The 18,501-nt window shown below is 39.7% G+C and overlaps 1 protein-coding gene across 39 annotated transcripts in view; it reads left to right on the plus strand.

Annotated features, from left to right (window-relative positions):
- PTPRT (protein tyrosine phosphatase receptor type T) overlaps positions 1-18,501 on the plus strand; it is a 716,634-nt gene that overhangs the window by 498,910 nt on the left and 199,223 nt on the right. For all 39 annotated transcript variants that reach the window (XM_078393145.1, XM_078393157.1, XM_078393154.1 and 36 more), the window contains one exon: positions 17,815-18,016. In XM_078393145.1, the coding sequence (XP_078249271.1) occupies positions 17,815-18,016 (202 nt within the window). The remainder of the gene's footprint in view (positions 1-17,814; positions 18,017-18,501) is intronic.

The following is an 18,501-nucleotide window of genomic DNA, read 5'->3' on the forward strand; positions in this document are numbered from 1 at the left end:
TGTGATTGTGAAATAACAACTTCTGTTTATTTAGGTCAATCAGCTGGGTGTTATTTGATGGGGTGTTGATATGTATGTATAAAATGTACCAAAGCCAACTCTGGTTGGTGTGTCTTTAGGCAATGACTTTGAAGCAAACTATTACTTGTCCAATAAATTACCTTTAATATGGGTTAATTTTTTTCCAAAAAGTAACAGTTTTGCTTTTTATTACATTACTATTTAACTTCCCACTGTATCAGTAGGACTGTTTTATTTTCAGGCCTCTTGTTTAGGCTCATAAGAATAAGTAAAATCTGTTCAGAGCATGCCCCTTTCATGAATATATGGGTAAAGGCAAAATACTATATCATTAAGTTGAGACTATGCAGTTGAAATGTATCTATCCCACGATGTATCTCTCACCATTATACTTATATTCTATATTTTTCTCTAAGCTACTACTTGTACTGCCCCTGAACACACATACATCCAAAAATAAAGTACTGCAGAGGTCCATCTCTACCTGCTTGTGTGCCCCACTGCACCCTCTCTTGTGATACCAGTGGGACCTGGGTCCCCCAACAATAACTTCATGGGGAGACAAACTTTCATTAGTGATAGAGCATCACTTCCCTCTGCCTTTCCCCCTGCAGTCTCACAGGACTGAATTATAGTATCTAAATCCTTGAGTACCACTTGTCAACTTGGTGACCCAGTTAACTTTACTGGAGGTTCACAGAGTCCAGGTTCTGGAAAGGAGAAAGTAGAGGAGAGCTTAGGTACAGGAAGTACCCCTTTTAGAGGGAAGGCTTGTATAGATAAGGAAAACAAGTCAGGCTCTGCAGCTTGTCTCTACCCATCCCCTCCCTTGGCATACCTGTCACTTGTCTTCCACGGCTTCAGAACTGCCCAGGCTAATGTAGCCTTGTCCACACATGTGGGTGGAATCTCTGATGTCTGACTTCTGTGGCAAGCAAGTAAGATGAGGGTAGGCAGTTTCCAGTGGTATCTTCTGTTCTATCCTCCTACACATCCTCTTCTTTGGATATAGGCAAGAACTTTCTGCCTTCCAAGTGCTGCACTTTTATTCTCTCTGACCCTGCTTTCCCCAGCTCTCTCATCAGGGAACTGTCTGTCCTTCAGCTGTGTCATCCTGATCCTGAGAAAACTTCCCTTGCTCCTGGCTTTCTACTACTTGTGTGCTGGGGCCAGACAGCATGCTAGGGGTGTACACCTACATCTCCTCGTACACTCCCAACTTTCAGAATAGGGAATGATTCAACTACCATGTAGACACTTTCCATTGTTGAGAAATCTAAGTTTATAAGATTTACAGTTGCATGGGGAGACTCCAGGTATTCTAGAAACTTATCTTCAGATTTGTTATTCCCCACAAGAACAGCATAAGTGTTAAGTGTGCTTTTCTCCTCAAATGTTTTTGTTCTGCTTGAAGAGAACTACACAACATGTACTCGTGCTGTGCTAGCTATTTCCTAAAAAAACTTTTTAAATCTTTTTAAAACTAAGCCTATAATAAATAATAATGGGACATGGAAATCTGCCTCAAGATCAGGTAACAAAATATAGGTAATAGTAATAATAAAAAAGAAGGCAGACAGGTGCTTGCCACCTGTATATCAGTCCTTCACAGTGCTAAGAGCAGAGATAACATATATGAAAGCAAAATGGGTCCAAGATCACAAAGTAACAACATACTGACAGAATGAGATGTTTCAAGATGGATCCTATAGTAAGTTGAGAATTCTGGTAACCTTCCATGTTCCTCAGCAGATGAATTATAAGACACCTTAAATTCTTGAAAAGCCTTATAAATAGGTAATGAGATCCCTGCCACCCCTAACAAAAGTACAGTTATTAATTTCTTCAAGATCCCCTCTCTCACACAGTTCTAATGAGAGATTCATATTCTGAGTTCTAAGGTCATCTTCACACATGCTGTACCACACTGAAAAATGCATGGAGCTGAGAGAAAAATGGCCTGCCACACTACAAAGGAAGTAAAACAGGTGAAAACTTCAGAAAACTGTTTCAAGGATAACGTTGTTAGACATCCTGTAACAGATGGGGATGCTATTGGCATTGTTCCACAACACTTTTGAGATTTTGTATATCCTGTAAGTCATCACAAAACATGGTGGGAAATGTTTTACAAAATGTCTCTTTTTGGGGAGAGAAGACATTCTCAGAATATCCTCAGAAGGAGAGGAGGCAATCAGACTAAAAAACCTACACTGAGAACTTCTGGATCACCTCCAAAATTACCCTTATTTCTAATTGTTACCTTTATTTCTATACAGTATTTAGTTCATTTAAAAGGCTATGTTTAGATCGTCATATTTAAACACATCATGAAAAGACAAGACTCTCTGGAAAAGACAATAATGCTGGGAAAACTGAAGGCAGCAAGAAAAGAGGAAGACTTTTCTTGAGACAGATTAACTCAATAAAAGAATGCATGGTCTTTAGTTTGCAACACCTTAACAGGAATGTTCAAAGTCACTAATTCATAGGTTCAAAATAAGTTAGAAGCAATTTGGTAGTAAGGAACAAAAATACACGCTGGCTTCAATTCTGTTGTTTAGTAAACCAAATCATAACTTTTGGCACATTCCTCCCCTGTAAACAAACCATGTCTGCCACGATTCCTGGGGGGGGGGGTGTGTGCAACCACATGTATGTCCAAGAATCATGTTGGGGAGGCTATATACCAGAGAGCAATTAAGTGAAAGTTACAATTTGTCTTATACTATGTAGCAGGATTTTGGCCTCTGTGCTACTTTGCATGGGTCAATAAACATTTCTTTAGATCTCTTACATGAAACTGTGACAGTAAAGTTCCCCAGTGGAGAGAAGCACATGTTCTTACTATACAACAGATTTGTTCTTAGTATAGAACAGATTTTACCCTGTCTCATAAGGAAACATGCAAATGGACCATTTGATTTGTACTTTTGCTTTCTTTTCCACTATCAAGTCTAGGCCGTTTGTAGATGGGAGTTGTTAAACGGAAAAGAATAGGGTGAAACTACTTTGAAGAGCGAGTGTACATTACAAATACATTGGGCTTAGGAAAATAATTTCTTTTTCAGGAAGGAAATTGTCCAAATGTCTCCTTCTCTGGCTTTCCAATTTTCCTTTGCTACTGAAACCTAATGAGGTATAACTTTTAAGGAACTGCCAAATCCTATCAAGATCAGTTAGGTTTTGAGATTTTCAGCATAAAGAAGCTTAAGTCTATATTCCCTAGCAATTAACCCTGTTCACCTCCATACCACTCATAATTTTAAAACAGTTTGCTTCCTCTGTGGGCTACCCACCAAGGTGCAAGCATTCCAGCTGCCTTTTAAAAGCCAGACACTTATGCTCCAGAACTTGGAGCTGATGCTATTAACAGTACCTAAAGGGCAGAGACATAAATAGTTGTCTTTGTTTGTTGAGTTTATTGGTCAAGAAGAAAATTAGCAGAAGCTCCCAGCAAAGTGAAGACGAACAGAGTAGATCATTTCACAGTACTAATATTGTAAACACAAAAAAATTATAAAGTGCTGGATTTTCTTTTCTAATTATTTAACAAAACTCTATTTTCCATTTGTAGACTAACTGATTTGGACACTACTGGCTTAGTGATGGACAGCCCATCAGTTTTATCTATCAGTCTCCTGGAGGTGGATTTTCCACCTCATTAGTAAAAGGGCAAAAAAGTGGAATGTCCCCCAGGGAGAAGTATGTAAGATGCCCCAAAACATACATTTATATTCATATTAATTTGATTCTTTTGCTGCCCTGTAACTATTGCTATCTTGTATTTCTTTAATAGGAGGTCACACAGCATTTTATATGAACTCTCATTTTAGAAAATTAGTTTCAGAAGTCTCTGAAACTGTGGCTTTTCTGTTTAGGATTCTCTAGCTATATTGTCAAGCTGCTGTTTCTTAAATGGCCCAAACCTAATACCTTCAATTTAGAGAGATGGGTACAAGAACATGAGATAAATAATTTAGCAGCTTCTTAATATTTACATATTGGTCTGGCCAAGGCCAGGGTTGGGGAACACTCATTTATTTATTTAAAATATTTTTTACCCCAGCTTTTCTCTTTAAAAAGGACCCAAAGTGGCTTACATCATTGAAAGACAATATTTAAAGCCAAGAACAATGAGTATAAAAAAGCAGCTTATATTGTTAACATACAGTATTAAAGATGAAAACAGTAAGTTTATAAATATTAAAAAGGAGTAAACAAATAACACTCTAAAATTAATTTATTCACTCCTTTTATTTGCATCCTACCAAAGGGACTTCAGAGAACATCCAAAATATTTTAAAACAAATGCAGCTTAAAAATTACAATAACTTACATGTTTTTTAAAAAAATTATAAACATATTGCCATTGGAACAATAAATAATTTTTTTAAAAAATAAAAAAATGAAAAATATGTCTAAAAGTATAATATTTCCTATTTTTAAAAAAATAATCCATGGAATTTAACCAGTTGTTCAGCACCTGGCAAAACAGAAATTCTTTTACTCGCTGGTGGAAGAAAAAGGATGGAGCCAGCCTGGAAGTAGCCACAAGGTTGGTGAGTGTGAGAAAAAAGCCTTTACCAAATGTATTAAAAATTAAGAGAGGACCTTATGTGGAAATGTCACTCCTCAAGCAAACTGGTGGTGATTTCCCACTTCTCCTCATCCTAGATGATTCCTTCCCTTCTCTGTGTTGCTGTTTCCCCTCCTATTAACTTGTGAGGGAAGGCTGTTGCAGAAGCAAAAGAAAGTTGGTCTAGCCACCAAGTGTGACTTGCGGTTAGGATATGACTACACAGAAATTTCTCTCTCTTTTTCAGTATTTTTCTGGCTGAAATTCAGTAGTGGGTCAACACTAGAGTAGGACTGTTGAATCAACAGGGATTTGGTGAGTCAACTGCTCTGTAAATTCTGTTGATTCAGTCGGCCTAACTGTAGTTGTCACTTACTACTGGATTTCAGCCATTGACTCTTGCCATTATAAGACTACATGTTGAGACCATCTCCTTCACTGGTGAAATTTCCTGTCTTCTCATGAAGACACTTGTCACTGTGAGAAAAAAATAGCTGGGTGGAAGCTGTGACTTTAAGCTATTTTTCTTCACAGTTCTCTTGTGATGGAGCTGACTTTTGTACTTTCTGGTCTGCAAACTAAATGAATTAACCAAAAATTTCTCCAACAGTTTATAAGTATTAATTTTTTAAAAATAGGCAAATGGGTTTAGAAAATTGCAAAGGCTATTACTTTGGTTCCTTTGCAAAGAAACAGCTTCCTCTCCATCCGTCTTGCTGAGCTGAAACCCGTATTAGAACAACTTCACAGTGTAACTCACCAAAGCATTTTTACAAACAGCCATCAGTGTCATTGTTTCTGACAGACAATGGCAGGAAATGATCATGCTTTCCACTTTTTCTTTTTCTTTTTGTCACTCTACCATCTTAAAGGAAACTCAGTGGTAAACTATACTAGTACAGAAAATTATTCTTTTCAGCCAGCGAGGATCCTTGATTGGCTACCCCTGCTTCTTATTGCAAATTTCAGTCAAGGATGCTTCCTACCAGAGCAACCATCATTTTTCATTATCTCTCCACAAGTCTGGAAGAGGATAGCTTCATGAATGTCAATGCAATCAGCCTGGGGATGATAACAGTGTCTTTGTAAGTGACAGTGTGAAGGAAAATCTGTTTGGGGGCAATTTGATATTAACCGTTTCCTGAAGAACTAACAGACTGAGAGACTGACTAGATGTGACCTTCTCATTGACCTTTTCTGTTTCCCCTCACACAGGCACCCCTTTGAAATAACCACCTTTAAAATTTGCCCTCCCTCAAAATCTAGATTCTTTTTTCATCTTGCCAGAGGAACGAATACTGGAACAAACAGATTTTCTCCACCATGCTAGACGAGGAAGCCCTTGTAATCTGTCTCTTCCTGCGATTTTTTAAACTCAATTTGTTTACATGCTCTTCAGTGTTGAGTCTTGTGTGGATTTTGCCTCAGTCTGCATTAACTTTGTCTGCCCTCAGTGATGTAACCACATGCATAACTGGGGTCGTATGCTATTGTGTGTGCTCCATAACATATACAAAGCTATACACATCCTGAAATACATGTGTATAAAGGAATTTTAAAAGTGTGGCAATCATGCAATTTAGCAGATTTGTCCCTGTTAACACAGACTTACTTTCCAGGAGGTTTTTAGTTAGCCCAAAAGAATGTTAAATGTGCACAACAATCACTGCTTTAGAATTTGCATTCTAATTTCATGAACTCTAGTAGGGAATTAATTAATTCATAGGCAACAGATAATCTGACAGATCATACTAAAAATATGAGGCTCAAAATTAAATAGATAAAATGGAAATCTGTAAATCAAGCTTCACTGTGGTGAAATTAGCTGAGATATGCACTTATGGTTTAAAGTGAGAGTTATGAGGCCTGAAAACTAGGCCATTGTGTTTGGATCTGAATAGACCAGCTTGACTGTGAAGGAGAAGGCTGAATGGTGCTTCTGAGACTTCTGGAACAACAGAAAAGAGTAGCATTCCATGCTAATATGGATGGGGGAAATGTATCAGCTTTCTGTGATATTAAACATGACAGGGATGCAAAACCATCCCATGATAGGGATGTAAAACCATCCCAGGAGCCATTTGGGACTGCAAGAAGTCATGAACAAAGTAACTGGAGAGGGAGATGTTTTAATGCCCAAGTGTTCACTAGAGATTAGCTATGTTATATGCCGTGTGCAGGGTTGATTGGAATTAAACTATGCAGAAAAACCTAACATACCCAAATCCTACAAGAAACGGGTATTATAAAAAGCATGTGATTTGATCTGAAAGCACATTAGTCTTGGAGATACGCGATTCAGGTTGCCTTTTGTGTTTGACCACAAAAAATCCTGCGCAGGTCACAGTACGCTCATCTGTTCCAGTTGGTCATCTCATGGTTCTACTGAACCGTGGCTTCATTAAAACATATTGGCTGAAATTCAGTGATACGTTGCATCTAGAGTAGACCGAATTGATCAATGCAATTGGCATAGGTATTCTCATCAAATCTCCACATTGGGCTTGCTCTAATTGAATCTTAATACTAAGTTGCATCCATTGTCTAGTATTTATGCTGCCAAGTGTGATCCAGCTCTGTCTTGTGTTGCTTCACCTATGCCACTGTGTGATTGTTACAAAGATATGTTTCATGCACAAAGTAGCTCAAATATTTTGCACTGAAATGTCACATCACATGGGAAACTAGCAAAAACTGGCAGGTGTGTGGTAGAATTGAACACTGGAAGGGCTGGTATTCTCCTAACACCGACCTCTGCTATCACATATGCAAACTGAAATCAAAGAAAACAGCTTCCTTCCAGAGTACTATGAACTCTAAATCTGGTTAGAGGGTTCACTTTGAGAGAGAAATGAGTTAGCAACACTGTGCAAGCGAGTTGGCAGGGACATGTCAGACTGCAGGCAAAACAGAGTTTTGTACTGCGATCAAACTTATTTCTGTGCCAGGCTGCTATAAATCTATTTATCTGTCTTCTGAAAATGAAAGATAAACTAGATTTGGGGATCTTTTATTAGGGAACAAGGTTACGGCAGGTTATTTGTTTGCTAAGTGGAACAAGGAAATTGAGATTTTTAGGTGCAGTCTTTCCACTTAAGGCTGGTTATAGGATTTCATCAGGCATTTTCTGCTTGGATTCAAAGTCTAGTTAGGAAATGGGGATTTAGCCTCTTGGTAAATGAGTTTCATTTTATTCAAGATGTTTTTGTTTAATTTTAATTACTTTAATTTATAGCCTGCCTTAGTTCCAAAGCTGGACCTCAAGGTAGCTTGCACTGAGATTAAAATGAAAACAATGATGTTAAAACACATCATATTACTAAAAACAAATTTGAAACCACACCAGTAAAAGACTGAAGAACAGAAATGACAGGAGTTGCAAAAGCTGTAGAACAGTGACGGCTTACTTGGTTCAGAAGAAGTGTTACTGAACTTCTGAATTATAAGAAGCAGAAAAAGATTGCTTAATGCAGTTGTTCCCAAACCTTGGGTCCCCATAGGCTCTTGGACTACAACTTCCAGAAATTCTGGCCAGCACAGCTAGTGGTAAAGGCTTCTTGGAATTTTAATCCGAGAACATTTAGGGACCCAAAGTTGAGAACTACTGGCTTAATGGCTGGTGCTCTCGGTTGTTTTTGTTTATTCGTTGTGTCCGACTCTTTGTGACCCCATGGACCAGAGCACTCCAGGCCCTCCTGTCTTCCACTGCCTCCCGGAGTTGGGTCAAATTCATGTTGGTTGCTTCGATGACACTGTCCAACCATCTTGTACTCTGTCGTCCCCTTTTCCTCTTGCCCTCACACTTTCCCAGCATCAGGGTCTTTTCCAGGGAGTCCTTTCTTCTCATGAGATGGCCAAAGTATTGGAGCCTCAACTTCAGGATCTGTCCTTCCAGTGAGCACTCAGGGTTGATTTCCTTCAGAATGGATAGGGTTGTTCTCCTTGCAGTCCAGGGGACTCTCAAGAGTCTCCTCCAGCACCACACTGGTGCTCTCGGTGGGAGAGGCTAAATTGTTGCTTTCAGAATAAAGAGGCGAAAAGTATTAAGGATGATATCCACAGCACATGCAGCCTGATATATTGCTCTTTGTCATATTCCAGTACACCCGAAACAAAGAACAGGCCAAAGAAGAAAGGATGAGTTGAATGCTCCATATTCATGCTTCTTGTGATTCGTAGAATTGCCACTCCCCCAGTCCCACAGCATCTCGACCAGTCTGATACCTTAATCCTTTCCAAAGAGGAAGAGGCCTGTTCTCCCCTTTATGGTAGAAGAACTCATGCTGAGAGGAAGGGCACTCACTTTTTTCTCCTTCCTTAAAGCCTGGTCAGAGAATTCATTCATCAGTCTGTGCCAAAGGAAGCCCTAACTGAACTCTCCCTGCCACAGCCATTGAGATTGCTAAGTTATGCAACAGAGACAATTCCTCCAGGAGGGATTATTGATGCTATCAGAATTATATATTCGGAATCTCGTTTTCTCCAGTTCATCATTTTCAATCTTTTTCAAGTTTGAGTCTTCTCAAACTGTATATTACAGTACTTAAGCTCTTTATAGTATGGCCCTTGAAGAAGGAATAATAATTTTCTGAAGCGCATTGAGAAGGTATAATAAATACCGCCGTTCCGGGAAGTGCAGGTCTCTTCTGTCATTATTTGGTTTTCTGTGCCTTCTCCTACATTTTTCCATATTTAGAAAAGAAATTCACTCTAAAAATCATCTTGTTTCTTACATTTTAGAGATTACTTTTTGTTTTATGTGCTAATTTTGTGTTCTGGATAGTCTCAATTCATTGACTGAATTTGTAGCCCAAATCTGGCAGCTGCTGTTGTTTTAACCCTTATTTTCAATGAAACTGTGGCTGATTGCTGAAATTGACTTTGAGGTATTCCCTAAATGTGAATGCAATTTACAGAATAATACCTTTGCTCCTAGTGGGATGTGGTGGCGCTGCGGGCTAAACCACAGAAGCCTGTGCTGCAGGGCCAGAAGACCAAGCAGTCGTAAGATCGAATCCACGCGATGGAGTGAGCGCCCATCGCTTGTCCCAGCTCCCGCCAACGTAGCGGTTCGAAAGCATGCAAATGCAAGTAGATAAATAGGGACCACTTTGGTGGGAAGGTAACAGCGTTCCGTGTCTAAGTCGCACTGGCCATGTGACCACGGAAGATTGTCTTCGGACAAACGCTGGCTCTACGGCTTGGAAACGGGGGATGAGCACCGCCCCCTAGAGTCGAACACGACTGGACAAAAATTGTCAAGGGGAACCTTTACCTTTACCTTACCTTTGCTCCTAGCAATCAATTTTGACAAGGATTCTTGTTGTATGAAAAAGTAAGTTTAACTGAAGGGAATGCACCATGTAAATGGGAACTTTTAAAACAATCAACAAGTCCAAGTATAGTTGATTAAAAAAAACAGCAACAGCATTGCCTCTTGAGCACACCATAATTCCCTACCATAGTACTGCATTTCCCAACCTGCACAATGAGAATGTGCATGTTTGCCAGACATATAGTATTCATTTACAAAGAATTGCAAGCCAATAAAGAATAGATAACTCAGTGATTTAGGTACTTGGCTGCGGAGCCAGAGGCTGGGAGTTTGATTCCCCACTGTACCTCCTAGGGGAACAGCCATCCTGTGTTGCCTTGGGCAAGCCACATAGTCACAGGATACCCCCAAAAGAAGGGAATGGTAAACCACATCTGTGGATTATCTACATAGAAAACCCTGGAAAGGGTCACCATAAGCCAGAATTGACTTGACAGCATGCAGTTATATATATGATATGATTACCAACCCAACTATGAATCAAACCAAAGTAAGTAGTCTCAAGATTAGACTACCATAATGCGCTGCATGTGGGGCTAACTTTGAGACTGATGCGGAAGCTTCAAATGATGCAGAACGTGGCAACCAGACTTCTTAGTGGGGTGAGAAAAGATCAACATACAGTCGTACCTTGCAAGATGACGACCCCGCTAAACGACGAATCTGCATAACGATGACTTTTTGTGATCGCTATAGCGATTTGCAAAACAGTCATTCCAATGGGGGATTTTCGCTGGACGTTGATTAGGTCCATGCTTCGCGAACCGTTTGTTCGCAAGAAGAGATTTTTACAGCTGATCGTCGGCTTCGCAAAATGGCTGCCCTGTTTTCCGGACCCATGCTTCGCAGGAGAGCCATTTTTACAGATGATCGGTGCTCGTAAAATGGCTTCCCTATGGGCGATCTTCACTGGACAATGAGGTCTTTCCCCCATTGGAATGTATTAAACTGGGTTTCAATGCTTTCCAATGGGGAAATGGATTTCGCATGACAACGATTTTGCTAAACAGCGATTTCAATGGGACGGATTATCATCATCATGCGGGGCACCACTGTATTTCCCCTACTCTGGCTGCCCTGCATTGGCTGCTTGTTCATTTCCACATTGATTTTAAAGTACTAATGATGACATATAAAGCCCTAAACGATTTAGGACCTCAATATCTGGTGGAACACCTCCCACCTAGATCTACCCGAATCACTAGCTTTAGTCAAGATGGGTGGCTGAGGGGCCTAAGGCCAAGGGTGGCCCAAAGAGAAAAAACAACAAAGCGGGCCTTCTCGGCAGTGGCCCCTCACCTCTGGAACAATTTCCCCCCAGAAATTTGTCTGGCTCTCTTGCTGTGTGTTTTTAAGAGCCAACTCAAGACCTGGCTCTTTAGGCAGGCCTTCCCTCCTGCCAGTACCTAATTTATCTGCTATCTTCAATTGTATTAATATTGTTGTTTTATTTTATTTTATTTTATTATTCTTGGCAATATATAGACATGCCCAGACATGAAGATCTACTGGGGAGGCTGTCCTCCATGTACCGCTATTGAGGAAAGTTCATTATCTAGAGATGTGGAGGAGGGCTTTTACACCTGTAAATTGGAATTCCTCCCTGTTAAAGGCTTGATTGGCAAAGACATTGACCTCATTTCAGCACCAAGTCAAAACATACTTTTTTATTAGAGCCTTTGGATCGTGGCCTGCAGAGGTTTTAAGGCAATGGTTTTAATCTGTTTGATTTTATATTCTTCTAAATATCTTATGTTTTTAAATTGTTTCATACAGCTGTGTAACACACCCTGAGATCCTGTGACACACAGCAGGCTATAAATGTTCTAAAATAGCAATGAATAGCTGCAATAGATGTAATCCATACAACATTTCATGTTCTTAAGCTTTTACTCTTTTAGCTAAAGAAATTGTTGAAAGGCTAGAAAAAGACTGACATAGAATAAAACTGATATCTCTTGTTTAATTTAGATATGCTAAGTAGAACAGCGAAGAATACATGAATACCTAAAATGTTGATCCAGTGGCTTTAGTTCTCCTTGCTTAGGATAAAATTAAAGCTAAATGGGCTGAAATTGTTCACTGGCTCAGAAAAACAGGAGAAACAGTTTAACCTTCAAGTTCAGGTACATCATAAAAATCAAATTAGTAACAGGCACATGAGCTCTCACATAATTATCAGAAATGGGAATAAATGGTCAACTCATCACATCTTTTCCCCATTATTTTTCTCTTTCTGGGTTCCCCAGTTTAGTCCACACGCAGCAGGATTATATATGGTTCTGCAGGTGTCCTTGAAAATTTTTTATTTATTTATTTTTATTTATTTATTGTATTTATACCCCGCCTATCTAGTCATTTCGACCACTCTAGGCGAAATGTTTAGTGTAAACACTTGCCTCATAATTAGTGCCAGATATCGTTGTTGTTGTTGTTGTTGTTGTTGTTGTTGTTGTTGTTGTTGTTGTTGTTGTCGTCGTCATCATCATCATCATCATCATCATCATCATCCTAATCTTTGAACTGCAGAGCTGGAAAACATTTTCTCCAGACCCTCTCAAGAAGGCACAGAGGGGAATTGAACTCCTAACCTCTGGCTCCACAGCCAGAAACATAAGCATAATTAATGTGAGCTGTATGTAGCCATACCATATGGGCAAAATGCAACACATGGCCCAAATGCACCACGCCAGCGGCTCTGGGCTCTTCCGGTACACTAACACTCACTTTCTCTTTTTTTCTTTTTGATTGGCTGTTTTGAGCATTGGAAGCAGCTTTGTCTTATTTTGAGGGTCCTTAGCACACATATGTTGAATCCAGGGTTTATTTTGTTTTAGATGCCTTTTTAAAAGAAAATATTTTAGGGGTTAGCAGTGGGGTTCAGAGGTGGCCTTGTGCAGCCCTTAGATCTCTTTGGTTTTCCATACAGAGGCCTTGTGTTCTCATGTTGGAAACTGTCAGTTTTGAAGCATACAACTAACAATACCTCACTTCCCATTTGGCTGGCCACACATTAAGCACATTTACTTGGGAATAAGCAGAATGTTGTTAGAGGAAATGATATATTTTAAAGTAACAGCAGTGAAACAAGCATTAGTAAATGTGAGCACGGTCTCCATTGCCCCTGACTGTAATTTGTTTTGGTTAATATGAAGGAAGGAAGGATGATATATTGAGTAAGGTCAGTCACAATGAGTCTTTGCATATCCAAGCCAGCTGAGGTGCTGAATAAGGATGTGAAAATCATTTGCAGAATTCCTGATTCCTATTGATATTGTCTGCCTCAACTCAATGAGATGCACCAATGCGGAGCCTGAAAGCCTGGTGAGATTCTTTGTTTCCTGCCAAAATGAGACAAAAAGCTTTTATTCGGTTCATTTAAGGTCTCTGTATTTTGGATAGAAGCCTTCCCCCTTGGGGAAAAAAAAACAGTATGAACACAGAGGAGGCACAAGGGACTGGCTTGTTGTAACAAAGGCACAAATAACCCAATATAAAACTGTCAAATATCCTTAAAACTAGGAGGTTAACCCAGTACTTTGCAGTTAATTTGTACAAATAGATTAATTTTATGCAAGAAATAATTACAAAAACCATTAGAAAGCAACCTGAAATCTTGACCACCTCTTGCAGGTGAGTAGAAGAATGTAATGATTTCTTATGCTGAGCTATGAAGATGAGACAAGTGAAGATTTACATCTCTAAAACAAATGCCTGGTTTCCACTTGGTCCATTGTCAGCCATCCCTTGGGTATTTTTGAGAGGCCTCCTGGGTTACAAGATCCTGGACTATCATTCCTAGCCGAACCACTGGATTTAATATTGTGATAAGAACAGTCTTGCATGCACTAACACTTGAAATTAGTGGGAAGGTTTTTTTCAGCTTAATGTGTGATTTTCCTTTGCCTCTAACGTGACTGGTAAAGTTCTTTTCCCGCCTCTGGATACGATGAAGCTGAATAAGAACATTACTGCAGCCTAATGCTTTCAGATGGAGGTGATTATATCTACATTGATAGGAAAAATATATAAAAATGCATAATAGCATCATTTTGTTTGCTTGTTTTTACCAGCACAAAATTCTAACCTGGGACTATCAATATTACCTGATATAAATTATAGCATATTTTGTGATCAAATCATTTTCATTCAAATAAAGAAATCCACCATATTTTGATGTTCACTCATCCATATCATTCCCATTCACATTATTTAAAGCAGTGTTTTTTCAAATTCAGAGAAGACAGACTGTAGCTATTCTTTGTTTTCTATTTTCCATTTCTTTTGATATTTGTTTGGCATGCAATATTTTCTTCCTAGTACAAAAATAGTGCTTTCCTGTTTTCCCTAAGGATTTTTTCATATCTGTGAATTTGATTTTTGAGAAGCCCTTGATAAAAAATTGAAGATCTGTATGTATATTAGCATATATTGATTTATTCACCATGTTGCATTACCCATAAGTAAGGCTCTTGTAGTACCAGGAAAGGTTAAGGGGAAAGTAGAGCATGGTATATTTTATTGACAGCTCTGCTGAAATTGAGCCACCTTTAGACTGGTTTTAGAACACAGAGAAGAAATTGGCTAGTAAATAAGTCATGAGTTTTACTTCTGAATACGTTTGTACATCTGCACAGTTGCTATTAATAAACATAATAATAGAACTCAGAGTGAATTTCAAACATGTATTTTGGGGTTGTAGTTCTTAAGGGTGTGTTACTAGTTGCAGTAGTAAATATACTCATGAATATTTGCTCGGGTTTATGCCAGCTTTTTGAGGTGGAAATTGTGTAGAAACTCTGAAATCCAAGGACAGCGATCAAGAAAAGACAATTCAGGTTTTCGAACAAACTCCAGTTTATGAATGTAGAATGTTGTACTTCTGTATCAACAATTGAACCACAGGAAATGCCCTTACATTGCTGCACAATATTATGTCTGTGTTGCTAGCAAGAAAGGAGGTGCCAAACTTTACATAGCAAATAGCAGCCTGAATCTTGATGGCATTCATGAAAACAATCAAGATGACCTATAGGATATCATTGTGTGCACACTAACATTCACAAAGGGACACCAAGCAAGGGGAAATCCCAGAAGCTGACTTCTTTTTTCATCAACTACTTCTCACCCAAACACAAAACAATTGTCAGTACTGTTTTTCAACAATTGTGAATATTAGTGATACTTTTTTTAATGCATTAAAATTTATGTGCCTTTTTCTGCACACTTCTTGGAATGCATTCTTTTCTAATGCATACTTTTGATCTAATATATCCATTTTTAAAGTAATTTTCATCCTCTAATGCATTTTGACATTATCTTTAATGATACAGACAATTTTGTGTGCACTTTATCGTCATATACCAGGTTTTCCTACTTCTTTAAACTTTAGAATTCCTTTAAAGTACTGTATATGAATAAGTTCCAGTTTTGAAGGGGAACCAAGTTTCACTTCACATATAATTTTGGAAGATTTTAGTAAAATATATGTGTTGGGGAAAGGGCCATAAAATATACATGTAGGCTGGAGGGGGAAAAAACACCTCTACTTGCCTCTGTGATTATCTTCCCGCTAAGATGAAAGAATCTTAACAAAATGCCTTTGCCCCCCAACCCCGGAATAAAGACGCAAGACAAATAAGTATGGATTAAATCACGGGCCACACTTTATTAATAACCGTTCTGAAAAAATGTTTGCCAATCAATTAGCAGAGGAGGGTGCTCTGCAGTAGTCCAGAAACAGATAAATCCATCATCATACGGGTGAGTCCCCCGGCCCCAGGTTCTCGTGGTCTTAATGACAGCAGAAACCCGGCTGGTCACTATTAAAACACCCCCAGACCTCAAGCCATCTTCACTCATGGCTGTTGGTCCGGAAGTGGCCCAGCACATCTTTCCCACCCAGGTGCTGAATCTCATGATTAGCAGCTCTGGGAAGTCCAATCCACTGTTAGCTTAAGTGATGTTAAAATTGGGACTCACCAATAAATACCCGTTTTTCTGAACTACCCGCAAGTGTGACCGAAATTTCCACCCTAAATTGTCAACAATCCCTACTAGTGTGGGATAGACGAAAAATCCCCCCATTCCAGAACCAATCAGGATGAAGGTCAAAAATTCCTATCCGGCCCCTAAAAGGCAACCAGAAAAACTCACACTAGAAATAGGGCAGGTGGGTGGGTGCCTGAGAAAGAAGAGGCGGTTCACTGGGAGGACGCCCCTTTTATGCCTAAGGGCGTCCTCCTGCTCTTTTCAACTTCTCGAGAGACTGAAAGAAGTCTCACGCCATCTGTGGGGGGGGGGCAAGGCACCGTTAACGCCGATCAAAGCCTGGCTTGGCTTATCAGCGACTTTGTCATTCAATTCATGACATAAGCATTATGAAATGAGTAGATTTTGTAAGATCATAATTTATCAGATCTATGAACTAGAAAGTTCTGTCACTGGAACTGTAAAATGTTTGATAGACCAGCAGACATTCTGATGTTCTGTACTGTAAGTGGTCCCAGCTCTTCCCTCCATGAAACACAGACAGGATTGCTGTTAAACAAGGGGTTGATTACAACTTGGGATAAAGGTAGACACAAACAAAGTACCATACAGTATTAATAATGAATAATAAAGGCCTCCGTACACTAACTCCCTCTTAACAAGGGGCAGGGGATTTGCTTCTCCTTGTCCTTTACTCAGGGAGGGAGGATGAATCCGTTATCCACCAGGATATTGAGGACTCCCTGGATGTGTGCTAGGCACAGCACGTTACAGCACAGATGTAATCTCAGCATCCTTCCAGCGATCAGCTTCAGGTGCAGTGAGGCCTTTGGCTGGACAGTAGCTGCAGAGGTTGAGTCATTTGGCCAGACGTACATCTGAAAGAGTGCAGGTTGCTGTTGGAAACAGGAGGCATCTAGATGTCTTATGGCTGGTTGATGGATTCCCAGGAGTCAACTTCTCTTGGGTCTCATCAGTCCCAGGATGTCCCTTCCCTCACCTTTAACATCTTTGGTGGCAGCACTTCCACTCTCCCAAACAGGAGAGCCACTGTCATTTCTGTGTTTGCTGCATCCTGTTGGCCTCCTCAGGTGGTATTATCAGCTTGACACCACACCACCTCCCAGCTGGCAAAACAGTTTATGTCTACCTTCTCAGGTGCCTCTGCCTGTCAGACTTCTCACTCAGCTGTCTCTGAAGCTTCCTCCCTGTAGTTTGCCTCTTCCCTCCCCTCGTCTTCTCTTCTATCTTCTCTCTCTAAGGGCTCCCTCTTCACATCCACTGGCCCCTCCCATTCTGTTTGGCTTATGCTCTTGCATGATTCCACCACTTCCTTAATTACAGCACCAGTCCACCATGGAGCTGCAGGTGGGAAAATCCTTGGAAGGTGGCTGTCAGATTGGAGACCTGCTCTGGGTTGGACTAGACTTGGAAGCAGGGTCCTCTCTGATACCACATCCATTTGCCTCTAAAAATGTTACAAATTAACTCTGACCATAAATTAATACAAATGTTGTGATGTTTCCAGTTACCTAGATCCAAACATGATTTTAGTCAAGAATTCCACTAGTGCATTTGTGCTGTTTTTTTAAACTATTATGGTAACCTAAGAAACAATGGCCAAAACCCTCTTGCCTCATTACACTTGCATAATGAAAATAGTATTTTGTTTTATAGCAAATTACCTCAGGAATGGCAGCTAATGTAATGCCCAAATAGGGTTTTGCTTAGGACTGTAGCATTCAGATACAGTTTTATTCATATCTGCTGTATTCTTTTCTCCAGTCATTCTAGCTGAAAGTTAGAATTTGTATTTGGAGGGGCTAGAGAATTAAGAAGACATTATAAATTATGCAGGAACTTTCATTTTCTCTTTCCTTCATTTCAGATTACATACAAGGCTGTTGGATCCCTAGATCCCACTGCTGACCTGTCAAATCAGAGAGGAAAGGTCTTCAAACTAAGAAATGAAACTCATCACCTGTTTGTAGGGTTATATCCAGGAACTACCTACTCATTCACCATCAAAGCCAGCACAGTTAAGGGTTTTGGACCTCCCATCACCACACGGATTGCAACGAAAATTGCAGGTATTATACTTAAGAAGAAAGAGAGAGAAAACGTCACTTTCTGGTCTGGTATGAGCAAATGAAGCTGAAAGTAATTAGATTTCTGGAATAGATTTTTACAGAAATATATCTGTAGGGAAGAAGGTATGGCAAATGTGGAAAAAAATAATAATCCACTCAGTCACATATCACTGAAGGTAATAGGTCTGAAGGTTAGCTCTTCGGGGTTTGTGAAACATTTTGCCTTTTTTAAGTCACATATTAATTCCTGGAGCTATTTCCATCAGCCAAAAATTGATACTGGATAAGGCAACCCACACTACTGAGTTTTGTCAAACTTGAGTTTTTTTCCCTTTCTGAGGCACCTAGCAGTAAGCACCTTCCAGATTTATGACTAAATGGTGCTGTTGGATGAAGAATGATTCCTTCTTACCAAGAAAGCTGGTATAGTACTACCCCCCCACACACACACACCCAAAAGGATCTCCTGAATTATAAGTGATTGC

This window comes from Pogona vitticeps, chromosome 4 (genome assembly GCF_051106095.1).
Source record: "Pogona vitticeps strain Pit_001003342236 chromosome 4, PviZW2.1, whole genome shotgun sequence".
Taxonomy (NCBI): Eukaryota; Metazoa; Chordata; class Lepidosauria; order Squamata; family Agamidae; genus Pogona; species Pogona vitticeps.